The sequence below is a fragment of the Asterias rubens genome, chromosome 1 (genome assembly GCF_902459465.1).
Source record: "Asterias rubens chromosome 1, eAstRub1.3, whole genome shotgun sequence".
NCBI lineage: Eukaryota > Metazoa > Echinodermata > Asteroidea > Forcipulatida > Asteriidae > Asterias > Asterias rubens.
Window position 1 is genome coordinate 26,911,274 of NC_047062.1, and position 25,485 is coordinate 26,936,758.

General features: G+C 39.0%; 1 protein-coding gene across 1 annotated transcript in view; it reads right to left on the reverse strand.

Annotated features, from left to right (window-relative positions):
* Positions 1-25,485, reverse strand: part of LOC117288099 (autophagy-related protein 2 homolog A-like) — an 84,310-nt gene that overhangs the window by 18,975 nt on the left and 39,850 nt on the right. The window contains exons 13-26 of the mRNA XM_033768802.1: positions 24,655-24,846; positions 23,787-23,890; positions 19,101-19,264; positions 18,632-18,734; positions 17,894-18,053; positions 13,642-13,784; positions 12,512-12,675; positions 11,666-11,820; positions 10,693-10,825; positions 7,876-8,075; positions 6,273-6,353; positions 2,047-2,153; positions 1,345-1,437; positions 608-678 (exon numbers count right to left, since the gene is read on the reverse strand). Coding sequence (XP_033624693.1) covers positions 608-678; positions 1,345-1,437; positions 2,047-2,153; positions 6,273-6,353; positions 7,876-8,075; positions 10,693-10,825; positions 11,666-11,820; positions 12,512-12,675; positions 13,642-13,784; positions 17,894-18,053; positions 18,632-18,734; positions 19,101-19,264; positions 23,787-23,890; positions 24,655-24,846 — 1,870 coding nt within the window. The remainder of the gene's footprint in view (positions 1-607; positions 679-1,344; positions 1,438-2,046; positions 2,154-6,272; positions 6,354-7,875; positions 8,076-10,692; positions 10,826-11,665; positions 11,821-12,511; positions 12,676-13,641; positions 13,785-17,893; positions 18,054-18,631; positions 18,735-19,100; positions 19,265-23,786; positions 23,891-24,654; positions 24,847-25,485) is intronic.

The window sequence follows — 25,485 nt, forward strand, 5'->3', positions numbered from 1 at the left end:
AAATGTAAAATCATTTGTGTTGTGTCAAACTAATATTTCTGGACGACTTGGTTCTTTTTTGTGAGTTTGTATTCAATGGCAAAGCTGAATACTTAGTTGCAAAAAGTATCCAATATGCACAGCACTACATAATAATACTGACTGCTTTCTAGACAGTGTGACTATGCACAGCACTACATAATAATACTGACTGCTTTCTAGACAGTGTGACTATACACAGCACTTCATAATAATACTGACTGCTTTCTAGACAGTGTGACTATACACAGCACTACATAATAATACTGACTGCTTTCTAGACAGTGTGACTATACACAGCACTACATAATAATACTGACTGCTTTCTAGACAGTGTGACTATACACAGCACTACATAAAAATACTGACTGCTTTCTAGACAGTGTGACTATGCACAGCACTACATAATAATACTGACTGATTTCTAGACAGTGTGAATATGCACAGCACTACATAATAATACTGACTGCTTTCTAGACAGTGTGACTATACACAGCACTACATAATAATACTGACTGCTTTCTAGACAGTGTGACTATACACAGCACTACATAATAATACTGACTGCTTTCTAGACAGTGTGACTCACTTTTTCTGATGTCTACAGATCTCTCATTGCACTGGTCTGATAAATAGAGTGATGCATCGTCAATTAAGAACCTACAAAGACATCAAGATTAAGAGTTCAAGATAAACATTCATCTTACAGAAGAGACATCCTCTTCACCCAAATACAAACCTTACCTCTCTATATTTTTTGCATTCTTTCCCTGCTTTTATCAAAGTGATATTCTGTGGATGAGGAAATATGTGTTTTGTGTGCTATTTTTGCATGAGTGTGTGTGCATACTTCATATTACTAGACAATCTTTGCTTTATTCAACTAGTGCTATTTAGCACTATCTCTGTACGCAAAGAATGGTGATTATGAGGTGCTGTAGAATTCTGAGGAAGCAGAACCATGAAACCAAGGTTTTCTCCTCGGGTGTGATCCCTGCTATGGCAGCTAAATGGCACACTTTGCAGGTAGTCAACTTGTCTTTGCTCACCTCAAAATCATTTGTAATCATGAGATCCCTAATACACAGTGACTTATGGTGCCAAGTACATACTTCATATGATTGGCACAGTACAGAATTGCTTTTCATCAAGGACATTTTGAAAAGAAAATTTAGTTTCCTTGTAAAATCTCACTGAATATAATAAAGTTCATACCAGAATTTTTTTTCATGGTATGTAAATTGAGGATAGCATGAATTTATTCTTTGACAAACAATCTTTGTACTATGACTTTAAGATTATTGGGCATTGAGTAGTAATACTTACCTCAATAGAGACTCTTTAGCTTCATATACCAAGTTACTAGAGATACTCAGGGTCTCTGCCATCACAAATGTCCTGATAGGCAGGTATAGGGGCCTAATAAAACAACACAGTCAAATACAAACACAATTGAACATCATTAACAATTCTTCTTTAACAAATTCACCAATGGAATGCATCTACTCCCTTCAATTATCAACTTCCTACTTTGTAATGATAACTTTGCATTTATTAGCTTTGTATCAGAAGCTACGCAAACGTTGGTTTTGAGCAAACAGTGAAGTAGGCAGGAATAAAACAAGTTTATTGGGTTATTCTAACATTTTTCTTTGAGTATTACAGATGAAAAGTGTGGAAGTGTCGTGACCGAGCGGTTAAAGGGTGGCTGCAGTGTTTTTTTTTAAATAATTTAAACGATTAAACATGACTTTTTAAACCTGAATTTTTATAAATACGGTCATTATTATTATTATTATTATTATTATTATTATTATTAGATGAAGCAAATATTTGAAATAATAATAATAATAATAATAATAATATTGAAGTCTTATATAGCGCACGTATCTACCAAACAAGGTACTCAAGGCGCTGAGTATATACAAACTTTTAGAAAGATTATTGCAGTGATGAATTCTGAGACCCAATGAAATTGATTTGGAACTATGAAAGGATGTGGAACTAAGAAATAGTCCTGAAACATACCTGTAGTCAATACCACATCCCCAGAAATGGGCGTGGAACTCTGTGACCACAGATGGCATCTCATATCCAAGGACTTCTTCATCAATAACATCAAAGAAGTCACCAAGCTAAAAATACAACAAATACATATAAACTCACATCAAACTAAAATCAATGTCCAATATACAGCTTTTCACTAGCAAATACCCATGCAAGTTGTGTACATTATTTGAACATTTTTGGGAGCTTTGAGTTCCAATGCACATTGCTTTAATGTGTAAAGAAAATAAAATCATACACTTGGACATTTGGACACAACAGGTGAGACATGGACAATCTTTACAAACAAATCAAAGAAATTTCGTGAACAATTACCGTATTTTCCTGCGGATAAGATGCGTCTTATCTGACTTTTTAGACCCCAAAAACATCGATGCGTTTTATCTTTCGGTGCGCCTTGTCTGCTGACGATTGATTTTTTTTTAACGATCACTGCGTGAAAGAAAAATAACCTACATGTCCAGTTCAAATCAGCGATCTTTGTGTGAAGAATCCTTACTCAATAATGCGGTCAAACAAGGCTATTCAGACACTGAGACCGTATTTTCGTTCGAACAATGCCGCAATCCCCCAGACGGTCCAATTATGCCAACAATGCCGCAACGTGTTTATTCCCCATGACCGTGCTTTCATTCCAACAATGCCGCAATGCGTCTAGCTAGCTTTCGGTCCAACAGACGTCGGCGGTGTACAAGCGTTTTTCTGTTCGGCCGGGTATTCGTTCCGAAAACAATTGACAGTCAATAACTTCATACAAACGTCATTCACCCAACCGCTATTGTGTGGTAAACTTTGAGGTTTTTATTGTAGAGAACAACGATCTCTGACGTGTGCTTTAGGCAGAACGTATTTTAAAAGGATGGGGTAATACTTTATTTTTGTATTTGCCTCTTTTTAGACCTTTGTGATTGATAAGTGCTTTGGGAACTTAACTGTCATCTTTGGTAGGACAAGAGTTTTATATTATTGTTACAATAAACGTTCAAATAATATTAATATTTATTGCCTCTTTTTAGACGTTTTCTTTTAAAAAGTATTATGGGAACGTAGCATTATCTTACTAGGATATGATTTGTATTTGTTTGTAAGGCCAAATAAAATGATACAACACTAGCCAAAAAAATTAGGGAAGAAACCACATTTTATTTTATTGAATTATTTTATTGCTTCAAAACTTCGGGTAGGAACGGTTGTTAAAATCATGTTTGCCCTTGCATGAAACTTGCCTGTAAAATCAACGATGTCCAAGTTCAGACTCGAAAACCTCTCAAAATGACACAGAAAATTAGCCCAAAAACGCAACCGTTCCGAGGTCTGTAAATTTAATCACGCAACACAAAAGCAGATATCACGCCTATAGTCGTTGTTACTGTGCGTGTGACAATAAATACAAGAAACATTGAACGCTAGGGGGCGTTTTGGAGCAATATAATAGCGTGAGGTTAAACGCCCTCTATTGGTAAAAATTACGCGAACCAGCAATAAACGCATTGAGACAAGACTCGACGTGTCTGGGCATGCTTGGGATCCGCACAGTCACGTGGGAATTTTGGCGCATTTCCAGGCAGCGCAAATGCAAGGCATAGCGCAACCCGTCGGCGAACATCGCTCAATACAGTGCCCACAGGTCTCCAACATCTGTTGTGCAATCTCGAGATTGAGCAGCGCAATCCACAGTGTAAATGTGCATATTAATGTGCATGCAGCGACATCCTGGCCGGCGGATACATTACTACACACACACGCTACGTCCGTCTGTCGTTGCAATGTATCTGTATCAGCAAGGATCTTCGCTGTGGGACGACGGATGTCTAGGGAGGCATTGTGTTCATGTTGCAAATAAAATTAACTTCAGACAGTGCGTGGACCATGGTTTCTGCCCGCTGATTGGGCCGGACTTTATGTTATTAACAATATACAGCGTTGGCTGATTGGATAAAGGTCGGTATACGTAGGTTCTCAAAGGCAACAAATTACGTCTTTGTGTCATTGTACCGACAACGGGTGGCGCCAGGTGTTCTTTTGTGTGCGGTTAAACGTGCGCCTTGTGCGGCGGTGCGCCTTGCCTGCTGACGTTTTAATTTTTTGGGGTCATTTTAGCGTCCTGCGCCTTGTCCGCCGAGCGTCTTATCCGCAGGAAAATATAGTACAGCTACAATTAGGTAAAATAATTAAAAGTGCAGAAAAATGCTGTCTGGTACATATTTCTTTTAAGTTTTGGTGGACTTTGGTAGCCAATGGAATACTAGCTTTTGTAATTGTTTCAGTAAAACTTTTAATGGGTATGGACTTTGCAGACAATGGTAGACCAGGAGTGTTACAAATTACAAACATGGAAATTTGAAGACAATGTATAATCACATTGATTACGTTTGGCTCTACACCAATGTATCAAAAGCACTTTAGACTCGTAAAAACAACCAAAGCACAGCAAGACTAAAAGCTACGGCCTTCTGCATGAGAGTTAGGATTACTGTTAGGGTTTACCTGTATGATCCAGCTGTGTTCTGGTTTGCTCATATATGATTAGGATTAGGATTACTGTTAGGGTTTACCTGTACGATCCAGCTGTGTTCTGGTTTGCTCATATATGATTAGGATTAGGATTACTGTTAGGGTTTACCTGTATGATCCAGCTGTGTTCTGGTTTGCTCATATATGATTAGGATTAGAATTACTGTTAGGGTTTACCTGTACGATCCAGCTGTGTTCTGGTTTGCTCATATATGATTAGGATTAGGATTCCTGTTAGGTTTTACCTGTATGATCCAGCTGTGTTCTGGTTTGCTCATATATGATTAGGATTAGGATTACTGTTAGGGTTTACCTGTATGATCCAGCTGTGTTCTGGTTTGCTCATATATGATTAGGATTAGAATTACTGTTAGGGTTTACCTGTATGATCCAGCTGTGTTCTGGTTTGCTCATATATGATTAGGATTAGGATTCCTGTTAGGTTTTACCTGTATGATCCAGCTGTGTTCTGGTTTGCTCATATATGATTAGGATTAGAATTACTGTTAGGGTTTACCTGTACGATCCAGCTGTGTTCTGGTTTGCTCATATATGATTAGGATTAGGATTCCTGTTAGGTTTTACCTGTATGATCCAGCTGTGTTCTGGTTTGCTCATATATGATTAGGATTAGGATTACTGTTAGGGTTTACCTGTATGATCCAGCTGTGTTCTGGTTTGTTCATATATGATTAGGATTAGAATTACTGTTAGGGTTTACCTGTACGATCCAGCTGTGTTCTGGTTTGCTCATATATGATTAGGATTAGGATTCCTGTTAGGTTTTACCTGTATGATCCAGCTGTGTTCTGGTTTGCTCATATATGATTAGGATTAGAATTACTGTTAGGGTTTACCTGTACGATCCAGCTGTGTTCTGGTTTGCTCATATATGATTAGGATTAGGATTCCTGTTAGGTTTTACCTGTATGATCCAGCTGTGTTCTGGTTTGCTCATATATGATTAGGATTAGAATTACTGTTAGGGTTTACCTGTACGATCCAGCTGTGTTCTGGTTTGCTCATATATGATTAGGATTAGGATTCCTGTTAGGTTTTACCTGTATGATCCAGCTGTGTTCTGGTTTGCTCATATATGATTAGGATTAGAATTACTGTTAGGGTTTACCTGTACGATCCAGCTGTGTTCTGGTTTGCTCATATATGATTAGGATTAGGATTCCTGTTAGGTTTTACCTGTATGATCCAGCTGTGTTCTGGTTTGCTCATATATGATTAGGATTAGGATTACTGTTAGGGTTTACCTGTATGATCCAGCTGTGTTCTGGTTTGCTCATATATGATTAGGATTAGAATTACTGTTAGGGTTTACCTGTACGATCCAGCTGTGTTCTGGTTTGCTCATATATGATTAGGATTAGGATTCCTGTTAGGGTTTACCTGTATGATCCAGCTGTGTTCTGGTTTGCTCATATATGATTAGGATTAGAATTACTGTTAGGGTTTACCTGTACGATCCAGCTGTGTTCTGGTTTGCTCATATATGATTAGGATTAGGATTCCTGTTAGGTTTTACCTGTATGATCCAGCTGTGTTCTGGTTTGCTCATATATGATTAGGATTAGAATTACTGTTAGGGTTTACCTGTACGATCCAGCTGTGTTCTGGTTTGCTCATATATGATTAGGATTAGGATTCCTGTTAGGTTTTACCTGTATGATCCAGCTGTGTTCTGGTTTGCTCATATAATGCTGTAATGTAGCCCCTCTGATGCCCACAGCACACTCCATACTCTGAAGAAAATACAAAGATAATATCAACATTACTGTTAGAATCAAATATCAACATTATACAATTGTTGCATGCTGTGACGAGGTCCATGGCGTTCTGTACACCCGAGGGGGAAAATGGCACCCGAGGCAAATGCCATTTACCCTCGAGGGTGTACAAAACCCATGGACCCCAGTCACAGCGTGCAACACTTGTTTTGTTATACCTTTGTTTAATTGTTATTCCTCTTCTCAAAGTTCTGTTGTCATCTTCAAACATTATTACGACGGACTATTCATTGTTTAATGAGCAGACGAACAAGAAACAATTCCCTCAAACCCGCTGTTGTTTCGTACACAGCGCTGGAAATCAACCAATGCCGGGAACGATCAAGGTGATGTACACCAGTGTACATCACTTTTCATGTTACCCGGCCCGTCGAGCCATGTAACATGCGTTTTTGATGCGCGTCACATGATTGGTTCTCGACCAATCAAACTTCACAGTTTGTTACCGAGGTATAACAAGCGTATTTGTTGCACGGCACGTGATTGGTTCTCGACCAATCAAACTTCACAGTTTGTTACCAAGGTATAACAAGCGTATTTGTTGCACGGCACGTGATTGGTTCTCGACCAATCAAACTTCACAGTTTGTTACCGAGGTATAACAAGCGTATTTGTTGCACGGCACGTGATTGGTTCTCGACCAATCAAACTTCACAGTTTGTTACCGAGGTATAACAAGCGTATTTGTTGCACGGCACGTGATTGGTTCTCGACCAATCAAACTTCACAGTTTGTTACCGAGGTATAACAATTGTAGTTGTTTCACTTGGGCCAAGTTTGTGTCTTGAGTCACGTAAATGGGTTGAGTGCTTGAAAAATTATAATCAAGAAAGATTCATTCAAAAAAAATTCTACACAAATCAATGTGTATAAAACTGTCATACATGTAGTTCAAGAAGACTGTGTTTGAAATCAAGTTAACTTTCATACATACATGTATTTCTACAACATTTCTACATGACATGAAGCAAGTGATACTACTGTATATTGAGATTTCAAAGCTTGTGTTCCAACTTCAAACACTTTCAAAAGTGACTGATTTTTCTGAACCATGCCACCAAGAATGACATATACACATGTTCCACTTGGCATTAAAACAACATTCTGTTTGGTCCGGGTCCAACAGGGATTGATGTAAAACACGCATGGATATTCCACTGTGTAGTGTGCACTGTGTCTGCACTCACTGAGTTGCACTTCCAACCAAATCACAATGAACAAACAACTACTTTGATCGTAAAGCAAAATAAATCTTGGTGTCTTGGTTTAGTCATGGTTTCATTTTGTCATGATATTGTAGGAAAAGAAAAAAGATTTGGTCCGGGTATTCTGAAAGTAAAACAACAGGTGATACAGCACTTTATTATGACAATGGGGAACAGTATGACGCTACATGGCAACTGCTATACAATAGTCTTTCTTTGATCAGATTATGTTCAGATTACTGTGAACAATTAGTGAGCCTGTAATGACAAACCTTGATATTGATCTCTGGATTGAAGCACATCTTGAGTGCCAGAGCTAGCATGTTCTGACTGCCAGCGCCATGACCTACACTACCACTAAGCTTAGTAGGCACTCCATTATCAGATAGGTACAGGCAGCATTTAAGATGGTTTGGTGGGGCCCAGGTTGCAGGGGGAACAGGGTCATTCTGTAGAGCTGAATCCACTTGACCTGAACAAAACACAACAAAAACACAAAGGTTTAAGATCAATTAAGCCTTGAATGGATAACAGAACCATGGCTAAAAACATATTCATAAACACCCAAGACAGTTTCGCTATTCCTATTGGTGGAGAGTGTGTCACAGGGGTGTCAAAACAGTTGATTATGACTAGCTGGAGCTGCTTAAGACTGGCTGGCTTTGCATGTTTGGCGCGCAAGCTCATGTACGAAAATTTAACTCACGCGGAATGCAGTTCATAGCTATAAGAAACAGCATGTTATTACGTGACACATGCGCGTGCAAACCTTACATAACTTTTTTAAATTTTATTTGCAAACTTCGAAAATTCGCAAAGGAAAAAAGTGGTACATGTAGATTGACAAAAGGGTGTTTATGAATGGGAATAAAAGAGTAGTGAATCATTCTTAAACGGCCATTTAAGAACTCCCCGCTAACCTTTTATTCCCTTAGTTCAAGCTTTATGGTCATGACATTGGATGCAATCAACAGGCAATAGTTCCAAGAAGAAGAACTAAGACAGTGTTTAAAACACTGTTTCCCATATCACAACAGTTTTCCTTTTGTATGCAGTGGAGTTGGTTGCCTTTGCACAATTTCTTATACGATATGAACACTTAGTACTAGCATAGAGAAAGGACCATGGAAGGAGTTCGAACTTCCTCACTTCAGAGGAAACATGTTTGTTGCCGCTAATCTGCTGCAGTCTTATGCTAATCTTATTGTGACTGCTGGCACGAATCTCCACTTTGTGGTCAGCCAATTGTCCAGTGGAGCTGCACACTGTACTGTGGGTAACCGGTGGCGCAGAACCCCAATGCTGAATGAACAAGTGACAGGAAAAGAACATTTCTCTTTGCTTATACCATAGATAAAGGTTCCAAGACTTTGTATGAAGTTGGGTTACGTTGGGGAATGTCATGGCATACATCTCGGATGAGCTGATTTCATGACCAAGTAAATGCACTTTTTCTTTTGCACGTCAGGTCCTGCAATTTCCTAAAATATCATATTTTAATCATTGATAATTTGTTGATGATTTGGGTGTGAATTGCATGAACTTTGGTTGTTTTTCAGAAACAAAACATTGACATATAGCTGTCATTAAAATCTTTGCGATTGCATGCATCTTTATGAATAAGGTTGAACTGTACTCGACTGCGCATGCGATGAAGTCTTATTTTATGATAAATTTCTACTCCATTATTGTGGAATATCTTGCAGCGAAATGACGTCGGAAAATAGACACAGCATTCTTCAACGCATGCCTCAAGTGAGCTGTAGTTTACCAGTGTAAAATGCGGCGACGTTCCTCGTGCACAAAGGGCCATTGATCTCTATTGTTAGTGCCCGGGAAGTTCAAACTCCTTCCGTGGTCCTTTCTCTACTAATCACCTTCAGTCAAATGCTTATCATTTGAAAAATGGCCAATAAAGCTAATGCCATTGTTCTATTTATGGATGAGAGAATGCCGACAATAAGACATAATAATAGACAAGCTGCTGTGACTATGGACATCAGGCAATGGATGATACATGACCGGCTTTTAATTAATGATGCTAAAAGTGAATTTTTGATCATCGGATCTAAGCAGCAATTGAAGAAAATTAATATTTCCAATATAATGATAGGTGAAGCTACTGTTTTTTTCCTACATAATCTGTTCGTAACTTGGGGTCTTGGTTCGATTCTGAACTTACAATGAACACCCACATCAATCAATCTTGCTCTGCTGCCTTTTTCATCTTCACAACATCAAACGCACTAGTCAGTTCCTTACACACGACTCTCTTTTAAAACTCATTCATGCATTTGTGACAAGTTGTCTTGATTATTGTAATAGCCTTTTGTATGGTCTGCCAAAGTCACAGATAGCTAAACTACAAAGGGTTCAAAACGCAGCTGCCAGAATTGTTTTGAACACACATCGATTTGATCACATCACACCTATGTACACTTAGTCAATTACTTGGCTGCCTGTTTCATACAGGATTCATTTTAAAATCCTGTTGTTGCCATTTAAAGCTATTCATGGTCTTTCTCCAAAGTACATACAGGATCTTGTTTCCATCCGGAAAGTATCTTTTTATAAACTTAGGTCAGGGAATAATGGTATTTTCTTGGATTATCCTTCTGGTAAAATGTTGACTACATTTGGTGATAGGGCTTTGGAATGCGCTACCGCTTCACATACGTAGCGAACAGAAACTCATCTCTTTTTAAATGTAATATAAAAACATATCTTTTAATACCGCTTTTTAGCTTTTTAATGTCTTCTTCTATGGTCACCTTGCCAGTTAGTTTAGAATTTTAGCATAGATAGGGTTAGAGGCGTCTGTCTCCTGAAAAGGTCAAAACATTACCGATGCCAGCAGAGCTAGGCCTATGTAATAAGTAATTAATTAGTTAGTTGGCGGGACAGACATATCCCCATACTTTTGTTTGGGCACTGGCCTGGTGACCAGTCTTTTTTTTCTTTGTCTTTTTCTTCCAAGTGTTCCAAGTGCTTTTTAACAAGTGTTCTGCGCCTCTGATCATTTTGTATGTAAGGGGCGCAATATAAATTTTAAATATTATTATTATTATTAAACAAACCAAGACACTCACCATTGTGGTACAAGGCAAACCGGTTGGCTTGCACACATAGATAGCTAAGGTTAACATTGCCTTTGTAGTCAGTAACAGTGAACAGTGAGCCATCCTCAATTTCTATCATAGTCTCTCCATGGTGAAGTCCATCCTATGTAAACAGACAAATGGAGTCGGCATTAGTAGCTGACCAGTTCAGACCAGTCACAAGAGAAATATTTCAATACTTCAAATACTGACATCATTCAGAAAATAGCTTTTGAAGACCTGCTAAATCACTGTTTTATATTTTTGACTGCTGCAATCAAATTAAAAACAAAATTTTTAATTGTGTACAACATCCCTGACAAAGCATAAACCCTCACTAAAAGAAAAGGGATAGATATATATGCTGAATTCTCACAAGTTGGTTGGAAGGAACAGAAGTGGAGGGATCATTTTGAACATTTACTGAACAAGTATCAATCTTTCACTGTGTTCTTTTGGTCAACACCCAAGCAGCAACAACAGTGGAAAGAAACTCAACATCTAAATGCAGCCCAGCACAATGTCAATCCAACATCCTTCATGCAGGAATTTATGATGAAGGCCGTCATTAATTCCTTTTAAACATGCTTTTAGGTTGAGTTTATTGTACTGCATGGTGTTTTGTAATTAACTGATAGGTTGATTGATTATTTATTGTTTTTGCTTGTTTAATTGATTGATTGGTTTGGTTGACACATTGTTTCGTTTAATTAATTGGTTGGTTGGTTAATTGATTTGTAAACTGATTTTTTTGTTATTATTAATGAAGGCCTGTTTTCACATACTTCTTAAATGCTTTTGATGATTTCCTGTACTGGCTGGTCCAGATTTTTGGCTTCTTATATTTTGGTATTTTGCTGATCCTGTATTTTAAATTATTGTATTTTAAAACCTTACATTGGTTAATGTCAAAATGGTTTTAGTGCTATACAAACGTTTATTATCCTAATTTTGTGAAGCATACCTGCAAAGGAGTGCACATAGTGAGTTTGCCATGATTGATGGCTAGATTGAGTGCTAGGAGACTCTGTGAGTTACCCCCCTGAGTCTGATGAGATGTCTTCTGCCTGAGTGTTGCGTTAAACCCACTGCTGTCTTCTTCAGTGTCTGAGTCGGACTCTATTCATGAAATACAAACACACAAAAAAACATCATCAAACTCTAGGCATTAAGCACTTCATGTCAGTATTTGAAAATTGTTTTACTCTGTTACAAAAACAGCATTATTTCTCAGAAATTTCCAGAACTTTTCAGGTGTTTTTTGTTGTTGGGAAAATAGTTGCCAGAGGGGTGCAGAGGTAGGACTTCAGCCTTTGATAGACTTTGAAAGTATGTTACTTGCTCAGACATCACTTTTTTCTTGAAGATTTGTATTTCTAAGAAAGTTATGAGCAATGAGCTTTGCAGATTTATACAAATAAAAACAAAAAAATGTTTTTTTATAAGAAACTAGTGTTCCAGAAAGTTACAAATAAAAAAAATGGGTCACAAAGAAAAGGCCATTGAATTAAAAATTGTATATGAACAAGATTAAACCTGCTCAATCTGTGGGTAGTATTCATGCATATCTTTACATTCCATACATATCCACAAAATGAATACTTGATACAAAAGGCAAATCCAAAGCTCTTCCTCCAAATACATTGCCATATCAAAGTCTAAATGCTACTCCTATAAGTCTATCAATTAATCATCATGCTTCATTCCATATCTTGCTGCATTGTGCAAGATGCATGTTGATGTGATTGATAGTGGGTGGGCTTAAGTCTGCTGATACAACAACATGATTCTGTAGTCTTTATTTCCTTACCATAATACAGACCAGATTGACACATAGTAAACCTGTCCTGCATACCAGCACCAGCCATATGACTAGCCAGGTCTAGCCTTGGTAATCCTAGGGATGACAAACCATCATTGTAGTCTCTAGGAGTAGGAGCAGCAGGCTGCCATAGAAGCAGATCATATCCAAACCTGGGCAATAGGGGTAAGGATACAATGCATTAACATTAACATACTTCTAGGGATGATAAACCATCATTGTAGTCTCTAGGAGTAGGAGCAGCAGGCTGCCATAGAAGCAGATCATATCCAAACCTGGGCAATAGGGGTAAGGATACAATGCATTAACATTAACATACTCCTAGGGATGATAAACCATCATTGTAGTCTCTAGGAGTAGGAGCAGCAGGCTGCCATAGAAGCAGATCATATCCAAACCTGGGCAATAGGGGTAAGGATACAATGCATTAACATTAACATACTCCTAGGGATGATAAACCATCATTGTAGTCTCTAGGAGTAGGAGCAGCAGGCTGCCATAGAAGCAGATCATATCCAAACCTGGGCAATAGGGGTAAGGATACAATGCATTAACATTAACATACTCCTAGACTCCTAGGGATGATAAACCATCATTGTAGTCTCTAGGAGTAAGAGCAGCAGGCTGCCATAGAAGCAGATCATATCCAAACCTGGGATGCAAGGCATTAACAATAACATGTATCAATAAGGGAATAAATATGTGCTTGGGCGGTTTTAAACACACTGTTTAATACCAGTTGCAGTCTGGATGCAATAATTGGATGAGGGTAATTATCAGCATCCAGACTGCAACCAGAGTTTTAAACAGAATGTTTAATACCGGCCAAGCACATTTTTATTCCCATTAATAAATACCTTTTCGGTCAAAAAACAAACGTTTTGGTCCAAAAGTGTTTTTTTTTTAAACGCAAAAATTATAATTGTTCAATGATTTCTTTCTTATAAACCTATAAAATGGTAAGACGCGCTGGTAATTTTTGTTTAGGAGATTGGCTTGCACGTCACGCGTATCACTGTTTGAGTGCACTCAAAATTTGTTTGAAGCATCATGAATTGTTGCAGCAGCCAAGCAGAATGGTCTTCCTATTTATTGCCTGATACATAATGATGACCTACCTGTTATAGAGAAGCTCCATGAAGTCTTTACTGGGAAGTAGAATATTGATGCTTGGTATAACAAGATCCATGACAATACGAGCATTACTCATAGCTTTATCACTAAATTCTCTCATCTCATCTAGGTCACCAGGCATCACCATCTACAGCGTACATGAACACAATATCAAACCAAATTGTTAAACTTTCATGGTTCGCTTCCAAATGTTGCTAATATACAGTAGACTCTTGTTTAATCACAAAAATGTTTCAGGAGTCTTACTGCCACAGAAAAGATACAGAAAATGAGGTTAAGTTTGAACACATAACTTAAATAGGATTAAAGTTACAGACTGCCAAAAGGATATAAACCAACCGGATAAACTAAAACACCGCATTGGTAACAGCTAAAATGCTTTAGGGATATAAAGAAACAGCTTTAAAAATGTTTTGTTTGTTTTTTGTTTTTTTCTCAGGGTGGCGACACCTATTATTTTGGATAAATTTAAAGATGTATTGTGTCATAAAATACAGCATTGGAAGAAGAGGTTTGAAAATACAATTCATGCTTATTTCTAACAAATTAACAACACACAGGGTAATTGTAAATTTGTAACATTAATTTTAAAACTTAAATACATTTTGCAAGGACACTCCCCCCTGTAGTGATACCAGGCAGAAAGACCACTATGGCTAGATGGCAACACATACACAGAGTCTTCACTTTCTTGCAGAAAGACTACTATGGCTAGATGGCAACACATACACAGAGTCTTCACTTTCTTGCAGAAAGACCACTATGGCTAGATGGCAACACATACACAGAGTCTTCACTTTCTTGCAGAAAGACCACTATGGCTAGATGGCAACACATACACAGAGTCTTCACTTTCTTGCAGAATGACCACTATGGCTAGATGGCAACACATACACAGAGTCTTCACTTTCTTGCAGAAAGACCACTATGGCTAGATGGCAACACATACACAGAGTCTTCACTTTCTTGCAGAAAGACTACTATGGCTAGATGGCAACACATACACAGAGTCTTCACTTTCTTGCAGAAAGACCACTATGGCTAGATGGCAACACATACACAGAGTCTTCACTTTCTTGCAGAAAGACTACTATGGCTAGATGGCAACACATACACAGAGTCTTCACTTTCTTGCAGAAAGACCACTATGGCTAGATGGCAACACATACACAGAGTCTTCACTTTCTTGCAGAAAGACTACTATGGCTAGATGGCAACACATACACAGAGTCTTCACTTTCTTGCAGAAAGACTACTATGGCTAGATGGCAACACATACACAGAGTCTTCACTTTCTTGCAGAAAGACCACTATGGCTAGATGGCAACACATACACAGAGTCTTCACTTTCTTGCAGAAAGACTACTATGGCTAGATGGCAACACATACACAGAGTCTTCACTTTCTTGCAGAATGACCACTATGGCTAGATGGCAACACATACACAGAGTCTTCACTTTCTTTCTCACCAATCCTAGAACCATCAAGAGTTTCAACTCTGGGCCAACCTAGAACCACACTGTTCTTTATGCTATCCTGGCTTACACGTACATGTCATTCCTAGATGCAACACACTTTATAGGGAAATATTCCTAAAATATCTCGGAAAAGTCATCGAATGAGTAGTTTCATCATGTATTTCTGATCACATTCATACTCTCAACCTGTCCGACGTGTTCCAGTCAGCATACAAGCCTTTCCCTGCAATGGACAATGGTAACCTTACAGCACTAGTCCTGTTAGACTTGGAGTGCTGCTTTTGACATTGTTGATCACAACATCCTTCTCTCTCGGCCCCAGAATCGCCTTGGCATAGAGGAAACGGCCCTAGCATGGTGCAAATTTCTGCAATAGAACTCAGCATGTATGTATTGGCATCGCAATATCCAACCCTGTTGTTTTGACCTACTCTGTGCCACAGGGGTCCGTACTAGCCTGCAGTGGTTTTTGCAGTTTACACTTTACCCATTCGTGACATCATCCTAAAACTTAATTTGAATAACCATGTGTACACAGACGACACTCAGCTATACATCACGTTTAAATCTTCTCAAGAAAACGCCAATGCATCTATTGCAAGACTTGAGAAATGTATCCGAGAAATTCAACGTTGGACCCAACAAAACGTCCTGAGGTTAAATGATGATAAGACAGAGTTCCTTGTGTTTCGGTCACGTCAACAGTTAACAAAGGTTTCAGTGCCATACATTGTCATCGGTGATGCTCGGATAGCTCCCTCGCTCAAAGCTCGGAACTATTCATCGATGACAGTTCAGCCACACATCAACAACATTTTTCGTCTGTCATCATATCACATCAGGAATATAGGTACGTGAGCATTTGGCTGTGTTTCGTAGAAAATTATTTATTAAATATAGGTAAGACTTGCAAGTACTTGGACAAAAGTGCCACTGAAAAGGTCATTCATGCATTTGTTACTTCTCGTCTTGACAATGGCAATGCACTTCTATACAGTCTTCCTAACAACCAGATTTCCCGTCTCCAACGCCTCCAAAATACTGCTGCCCCCATTGTGACACTGTCTAGAAAATCCTGTTCTTTCACCCCCATTCTGAAACAACTTCACTGGCTCCCGATTTCTCAACGAATCATCTTCGAGCTGATGCTCATTGTCCACAAAGCTCTTAATGGCAAGGCTCCCCACTATATTTCAGAACTGCTTCAAGTTTACACTCCATCAAGGAATCTTCGATCAAGTTCCATGCTTCTCCTCATTTAACCCAAGTCTCGACACTCATGGGGTGACAGATCTTTTTTTTCAGCTGCGCCACGCATCTAGAACTCTCTACCACTTAATCGTAGAGCTTGTCTTTGTACCACAAAATTCAAATCTCTTCTCAAAACTTATCTTATGTAACAGGTTTTCAATGACCAATTTTGTTGTGTCTGTTTTCTCTGTTTTTGTCTTGTTTTGTTTTTGGTTTTACAGCGCCTTGAACACCCAAACCGAGATTTTTTAAAAATATTTTTTTTTCCATTTTTGGACGATCTTACCCTCTTATTTCTGCCTTTAGAGTATTTTTTTGTCAACCATGTTGATGGCTTCGTAATGTGAGGATCGGTTGTTTAAAAAACTTCTTTTACAATTAAATTTTTCGATCGGTGTCAGCAACGCACATTATTACCCAACAACTTTACCGTCAACTCGCTTGGTGCCACCAACTCGCCGTCAACTCCTCCAAAATAAATTTAAAATCCACAATAGATGCTTAAAACTATACAGTATAAGCTAAAAGAGAATTTGAAAAGTTTTAGGCTACATTTCGATTTTAGAAATTTTTTTTTTTGATCGTGAAAAAGATATCTCTAAGCTACATAAAACCATTGGTCGCCATCGGTCGCCATCTTGCTTTTTCACAGGCCTGTACAAAATGGACAACAGAGGGCGCTTTCCTGCATTTGGAATAGTCTTGCCTCAAGGCGTGAATGATTGGTACTGCATGTGTAGTATGTACTGCAATTTATGTTAGTTGATCACTGAGGCCTTAGGTCAAGACTAGTTCATACCTGCCATCTTGGAAGTGGTTGAGTTGACGAGTTGACAGCGAGATGACGGCAGATATTATTTTATATATTTTCTCTGGCCAGATGAATTACGAAGCGCCGGAAATTCGTTTTCAATAAAATATATTTCTCCAGCCAAATGAAATAGGGAGCGCCGGAAATCTTTTTCAAAACTTATATTTTCTCCGGCCAGATGAAACACAGAGCGCCGGAAAAAATCGGAGAAAATTTGAAAAAGCCGGAATTCCGGCATTAGCCGGAAGACTGGCATCCCTGACTAGGGTGACACTTATATTGGATTTGAGGCATATCATGGTAAGTTATCAACAACTTGTCAAGTAGATTAGTTTCTTTCAAGAACTTGTCTTGCTTTTATTTTACTACCGCTTGGTAGATTTTCAGAATTTGGGAGTCTGGTCAGTTCTGAAAAGAACTGTCCTGATTAATAATTACTACCGTGGGGAAGGTAGAAAATCATCAGGGACTACTACTTTCGCTTCAGTGGATCGAGGGGACTTCTCATTATAAACTTCACAACCACGGAGTGAGTTCTTAATTTGTCGACACTTCGTTATGTTTTCTGTGTCAAGAAAATTTTGAGTTGCTCTAATGGTTTATGACCCATTTCTACATCTTCATTGAGCTGAAACAAGCTAATTACAGAGGATAATAGCAACTGTGTCCATTTATACTTCATGATTGATATCTTACCTGTTCACTATCATACATGACTCTCTTGGATGAAAATGGGGATATTTCAGGTTTGTCAAAGTGACACGCCCCTTCCCAGGAATTGACTGGTGGAGAATCACTTTCTCCTGTGTCTTCAAAGACTGAAGTCTCACTGTGAGGGTACAACTTGAGCACCAGTCTGTAAGTAAACATTCTCTCATACATGAACATGTATCTAATACGACCCTTGCATTTTTCTTTTTTAATTCGAAAATAACAATTATTTACGTACTACATGATTATTTCTTAACAAATGAATTTCAGAAGAAATCATAAATCCAGTTTTACAAGGCATCTTCTAGAAATTGGGCCTTAAGGTGAGACACATGATGGACAGACAAACAGAAAATGAACAGGAACAACAACAACAACATACAGACAGACAGACAGACAGGTTGAACAGACAGATAAGGATTTAAGTCAAATAATGTAAAAGGAGAACATTGGTTGGCTAACCAACCATGGGAAGGATAGCTCTTGCCACAAGCCCAAACAGTGGCATCAAAGGTTACAAGAAGACCTGCTAGTGGTTGATAGTTATGCTTGGTGGGTACACACCAGCGTAAGTAATGGCAGTGTTTGAGGGGACTATAGATAAATCTAAGCAGCCATTGTTTTACTGTGATTGGATGCCACAACCCTTGAATGTGTGTTGTGTGAAGGCATAATGCACCTAAAAATTGTTTAACAAAAATGTAAAGAAAAGAGAATGCCTACTTTGGACAGTCGAAGCCCCTCTCAGCTGAGTTGATATCCAGATTACTATAGTTTATACGAAGGAAGGAAACTGGGGATTCCCCTGGACCCATTTGTAAAAGACCTAAAAATAGAAGAGAGAAATAATACAGCACCAAGGTTAAAATCATCAATTGCCTCAAAGTAATTGAATAGAAAACTGTATACAAAATAATACTACATACTACATATTACTAGGATGCCAGTCTGCTCGGCTGTAGCATAAATTCAGTAGCCAATTTGATCAAGGACCATAGTTTACCAGACTAGTGTCATTGGCACTTCATCTTCAGTGCACAAGCACTATGCATATTAGGAACCAAACACTGATCTGCCCTATGTGAAGATTGCTGAAAATAAATCAATAGAGAGCCATCATTTCTCTAAATAAAAGATGAATACATGTTCTACCTGAAATAACACATAAAACAGATCAGTAAGAAAAACTTACTGTGTATTTGTCTGCATTGCAGCAGTAAGGTCTGGAAAGGTTTACCATCACCAAGTATGGTTCTGAACTCTGTATCCTGTAGCTCTATATGAAGGATCTCATCTCTCAAGGAACGCTTCCACCATGCACAGTCACTCACATCCCTCAAATCTGGGATTGGAAACCTACAAACAATCAAATCAAATCAAATGTATAAACTAACCCTCTTGAATACACTCAGTAACATTTGCCAGAAATATGACTGACCATTCAAAGCCACCAAAAGCACAGGTTTAGTAGAAACTGTACACAGCTGTGTACACAGAACTGTATATGTTCACTATGTAGGTGCACTCACCACAAGATATTATTGTCTGCAGGGATAGCTCATCCATCATTCAAAACCATTTGAATGGTATTGAATGGCCATTTGGATGGTAATGAATGGTCAAATAGTAGGAGGGTTAGTACAAAACTGATGCTGTATGAATGCAACAACTTCAAAATTGCACCCTTTTTTCTTGAACCATTACAATTATTCCAATGTGATTTCACCCTAAGAGTTTTTCCTGAGAAGTCATGTACAAAGATAGCTATGGATATATGCAGTATCACAATGCATGCAGACTATTGGAGTTCCATGCTGTGCACAAATGTTTGGATATTTGAGCCCTGTAGACATCATCTATAACTGAACTTAAATACAAACAAATTGCAAAGTGGAAATCTTAGGACTTAAAAAGTAGGACATGAAAGAAACCTTGCAGAAATGTCTATAAACTATGAATTGTTGCGCTTCTGACAAGAAATGGTTGGTGGTGTAAAAAATCAACGTTTGATCAGCATGGTCTGATTGCCATCATAGTCAGGTAGCTTAGGGATGGAATCGTGACCGACTGGCCCAAAGCACCAAATTTGGTAGGTACCTTATATAGGCCCCAGAAATCAATTTTAGAAGGGGTGACACCAACAAATATTTTTGGAAGGTACCTAATTTGCATAATTTCAAAATGACTGCAAAATCCTATATTTAAGCACTAATTTCGGTACATTTTTATCATTTGAAAGCAAAGGTCATTTTGCAATATTTTCTTCGGTGGTTTTGTTTACATATCCTGCACTTAAACAACATTAATGAACTGACGATGTGCGTAAGTAATTAAGTGTAGTCAGAAATCCAAGAAGGCCACTATAATAACAAATTAAGTATCCTGGTTCGAAGTATGCACAACAGTTAGTTTTTGTTGTTACTACCGTCTGAACTTTTAAAACAGTCCCATGTGGGGAAAATTGGTTTACACTGACAATATCTTCAAAGATCTTGGCAGCTTCCGCTGCACTCTTAAAGCGCTGTGCAAGAAAGCCCAGCTTTGCGGCATCTGCAGATTCTGAAGCACTGCGGCAGTGTTTGGCATCCACACTCAACAGCTCTCTGCAGACACTGGCTGCCTCTGGATGAGTGACCACACAGGCTTCCAGTCAGATGCAACCTTTGTCCAACCATATCCCTCGGGCAGTGGAGCATGCTGTTCAGACTTCAAGCTTGTTGTCCAGATGCTCGCCTTTCCAGGAGGAAACTTTGTGTTCGATACCTTCTCAGTTAGTAGTTGAAATAGCTCTTGTTTATTGGTGGGATCCTGCAGAAAGTTTAGGAAGTTTGTTGGTAGTTAAGTGTTCCCTGCAACCTTCTTCCTTATACCTTTTCCTCCTCATAGATTGCTTCAAACATACCTCTCTTGTATGTATTCCACACTATGTCTACTCGGTTGCTGTTCCTCAATTGTTGTTGGATCCAATGGAGAAATAACTTTTCACCAGATTCATTGAATGTACATAGTTTGATTTGCAGGAAGTGCGTAGACGATAGCAGCATCGTCAAAAACATTGGCATGGCAGTATGACGGAGGGTCTGGCTGATCCGTTGTCAGAATTTCTACCAGATCAGGTATTTTCGTCGGCAGGCGAAGCGCTCCATACACCGAGAGAGAAAATGGCCAAGGATGATTTTCATTGGCGAAGAATTCTGTTAAGTCTCCATCACGGTACTGACTTAATTGCTAAGTAGAGCTGGCTGAAAAGATTGCAATCAGTTTTTTTTTACTTGAACGATACTGCTTAGCACTTGTGTTTGGCTTTGATTTCACACGCTTCCAAATGGCCAACGATTTTTTTTTGATGGGCTTATGAATGCTGGTGCTTCGGTGTCAAATTACATCCTTAACATGCTTCTGGTACTGGGAAATGCCAAGGGCTTCGATTGTGGGGACTGTGGAAACAACATCTTTTATTAGCACAATTTGAAGTGTCCAAAGCAAGCAGTTGTGAAGGATCTTCAACGAAAGGGTTACCTTTTTCTGAGATTGCTTCAGTGAGGCTCTTCACTTGTTTCCTGAAGACCTCCTGCATAATCATCCCCTGTTCATGCTGCTTGCAAATGTTGACGTTTTCTCCATCCATGAACTGGTCCTCAAATTCCTTCAGCAGTCTTGCTTGCTGTGGACCTGAAACCATCCATATTCTGGAGGCAACAGGGTTTTCGGTAAGTTCTACCACGCCACCAGACCCTTTACCAACGTTGTTTTGTTCATGACCATGGTCAAGAGGCATGCAAGAGAACTTGTGTTGAGTCTTTTGAAGAACCCACATTTGTTTGACCTCTTCTTTGATATTTTGTGGTAGAGCCTTCATGTATCGGATGTGAATGGGGATCCAGCGAGCGTAGTTAGTGTGATCCAGAACAAAGAACCAAGACACCAATGCCTCCAAAGCCTCCCCAAAGAGATCAAAATCTCGGATACAATGAGCACGGATGAAAATCAGCACAAGTGTTTCATATTTCAAGAATGATATCCCAGTACTGAAATGTAGGGCTTGCCGTAATCATCTTCTGCTTCCACGTTTCAAAAGAAATCCCACTGTCAGACTCCACATTCAGTTGCCAAGCATCTCTCTCTCTGTGCAGATTTGCAAGTTTTATGGCTGTAACTTGATGACTGTGCCTGGTTCTAGTGAGGTGGGCAGCTTTGAGGAAGGAGTCTGCTCCGAGGAGGCCATACGACACCAGCTGCACATAAGGCAGCGGTCCAACAAGATCATTTAAGAAAGTCTCCAATTGTGTTCCATAAAGCCATCTCTATATGGAGACCACCAACGTTACTAAAAATTGCTTCTCTCCCAATGTCTCGGGCCAACGCCACTGAGCAAACTTGGCAAGGGCAGACAGTGGTTGGTCCACAGCAATTAGTGGTGTCTGTCATGGATTGCGATATGTTGTTATCTGCCTTTGGATCTCCATCACATGCTTGTATAAAAGGGGCAAGAGGGCGTCCAGAGCAGAATGCAGACCAGGCAATGTAATCTTCTTTCTCAAGCTTGTCCTTCTTTAAGAGAAAAATAGATCTGTCTATCCAGGAGACTTCTGTAGCTCTTGCAATTTCAAATTACCATCAATGGTACTGAGAGAAGTTTCTGGCACTTCAAGTTTAGAAATCTGGCAAGCCACATCTGGAACAGTTGTGTATATCCTCAGGGAGTGAATACTTCCTTGACTCAGAGCAAATTACAATAGGATCTCTGAAGGTTCCAGAGCAGGATGCGGTGGGAAACTGAAAGATATTTATCCCAGCACTATGGAATGAGCCCTCGGCTGTTGTAGAGGAAGGGTTATGATCTATGTCATCCAAAGTCCAAACCGTGAACAGACCTTATGTTAGATTTGCAGGGCAGACAAGCTGCTTGTCAATGACACGATCATAGCTAACACTGATGCCTAGTCTATACAGGATGTTCATTGTTATTTTTTTGCATCTCATGAGTGTATGGATACATAACCCAATGTAGAGAGGAAGAGGTGATGGCTCCCTTTCACTGGAATGCCTGCTGTTTTTTGCCTCAGAAGATTCTTTTTTTTGCATTGAAGACGACCATCTGAGCTATGGAAAGACAAACCTGTGGCTCAGTGATACCTTGGTGCTTTACATTAGGTCCATTCAGCAGCATGGCAACTAGTGTCTTAAGGCTTGCAGGCAACATAATTTTCCAGGCGGTTACGCTCAAAATTCCTGGTAAAAGGGAGGGATTCCCAATCAAATATGTCTTGTCTGATGCTTTTAACAACTGATATAGATTAGCTAAAATATCAAAGTGAATACGCCAGGAAGGAAAACAAATTGAATTGGCTACCTGAAGCCCACCTCCAAATTGTAGGTGCAAATATTAAAACAAATATATAAAATTGAACATTGAATCTTTATAAATGAGTTATTCATCAAACCACTAACAATTACGATGTAATTAGTCTTAATTATTGATAATTAGTTATAAGCATCAGTCTACTTTGACATAAAGTAAAACACACATAATTCGAACCCTATCAAGAGGCCTAATTAATAAAGGGCTGAGTACAGCACTCAACTGAAGAAAAAAAATACGCCAGATAATTTTTTTTATAAATTTTATATGCAAATTAGGCACAAATTTGGATTTATGCAAATTAGGCACCCTTCCAAGATTTTTTTCAGGTGTCACCCCTTGTAAATATCTTCTCTAGGACCAAAATAATATATCTACCAAGTTTGGTGCTTTGGGCCAGTCGGTCACGATCTCGTCAAAATTTTGACCTAAGCAACCTGACTATCAGGAGAAAGGTGTGATACGGAAAGAGCACACAACAGGCCAAAATAAATTGAGTTAGTACTTTGAACCTACCTGAAGGCAAGATGTGCTAGAGGGCATGAAACTCTGATATCTAGAAGCTGATCTAAGCCTGCTGGTGTCTCATCAAGAGCCTGATTGAAAACAGCTTGCTTATTCTGTACACAAGATAAGCAGATATTAATCATGACAACCCTTGTTCTGCAGGTATTAAAAGTTATCACACAAGTAGGAGTGGAATACGGAAAAATATAGCGCTTCTGCGTCCCATATCCAACGAGAATTCTGGAAAAATATAGCGCTTCTGCATCCCATATTCACAAGGCCGAAGCGCGCATGTTATAACCTTCATCTTCCAGTCTCAGGTGCAATGCGCAAAGTTTAAAATTTCAGAATGTAAATTTGTGACGAACCGCTTGCATGCACACAAAGTTTAGAATGTAGTTTTTGTTTGCACTGTCCGTATACGGAGTGATGCATTGACACTCACAATACGCACTGTGCAATAAAAAAAACTGAAAGTAGGCTTTTATACCACCATCCAGTTCGAGCATGTGATTTGTGGATTAGCCTGTACTGGAAGATAATTGAACCTCATGATAACCCTTGTTATGTCCACAAGGTAAGCCTATAGCAGTTGACGTGTCCTGTGTACTGGGCACATATTCCTCTGGTGGAGTTATTGGATGTGGATCTAAATCCATTGGATGTGGACCACATCATTGATAGTTGTCTTCTTAAGGTTTCACACCTTAAACTGCTCTTTATAGCCCACACTATGTTTTGCAGTGTCCTTGGTCAGCTGCACATATTGCAAATAGAGTTGCCACAACTGACAACTTAAAGCAGCTTGGAGGATTCAAAATCCATTTTGAATGATCCAATTAAATGGTACATTGACATACTCATGAGTTAGACTCACCAAGTTGACAGCACCACCATAGAGAGAGCGATATGGGCCATTACTCATGGTGGCATTGGACCATCCAACAGGCTGAGGGTGAAGTAAGGTGTACAGTCGATCCACTACGGTCAAGTCTAATTCACACTGGAGATGACCCAGCTCCACAGCAATCTCTGACTTGGGTTTATGTACAATGACACGTTGACTACCCTATTGATGCATTAACAAATCAGCACAAAATGGTAGTGATATACATGTAGATAAACAATTTGTACACTAAATTTGAATAACGTTGGATACAAATCAATAGTGTTTAAAAAAGAAGAGACTATGCTATGCTAGGTGGCAACATACCCTAATATCTGAGAGCATAGAATTTAAGGTTTATGTAGGAATATGGATTATGTGAATGAGTTATGTAGCAGGTTTTAAATGCATGGCTGCCCTATTTCAGGTGCTTTTTAGTGGGTTATGGACTGGGTTTGGTTAGTTTCATATTGCATCAAATTCATGTTCTGTTGGCTGAGGAGCAAGGGAGTGTGGGTTCAAACCCAGGTCATGACACTGAATCCTGAAGCAAAACACTCAACTACTACAACTGCTTTTCATCATCAATGACTACATGGATACCTGGGACAGTAGAGATCATTGATGTATGTGATTAAAGGGACACCTTGCCTTGGATCGGGCAAGTTGCTCTAGGAAAAACGTTTCAAACCTTTTGTTACAAAATTGATATGATTGGAAATGTGTTTTAAAAGTAGAATTTGCAGCGTTCATTTGATCATTCCAATTTGTGTTCAGGCAGTCATTGATGGGAGTTGTGCAGCTCAATTGAGGCTTTGTTAA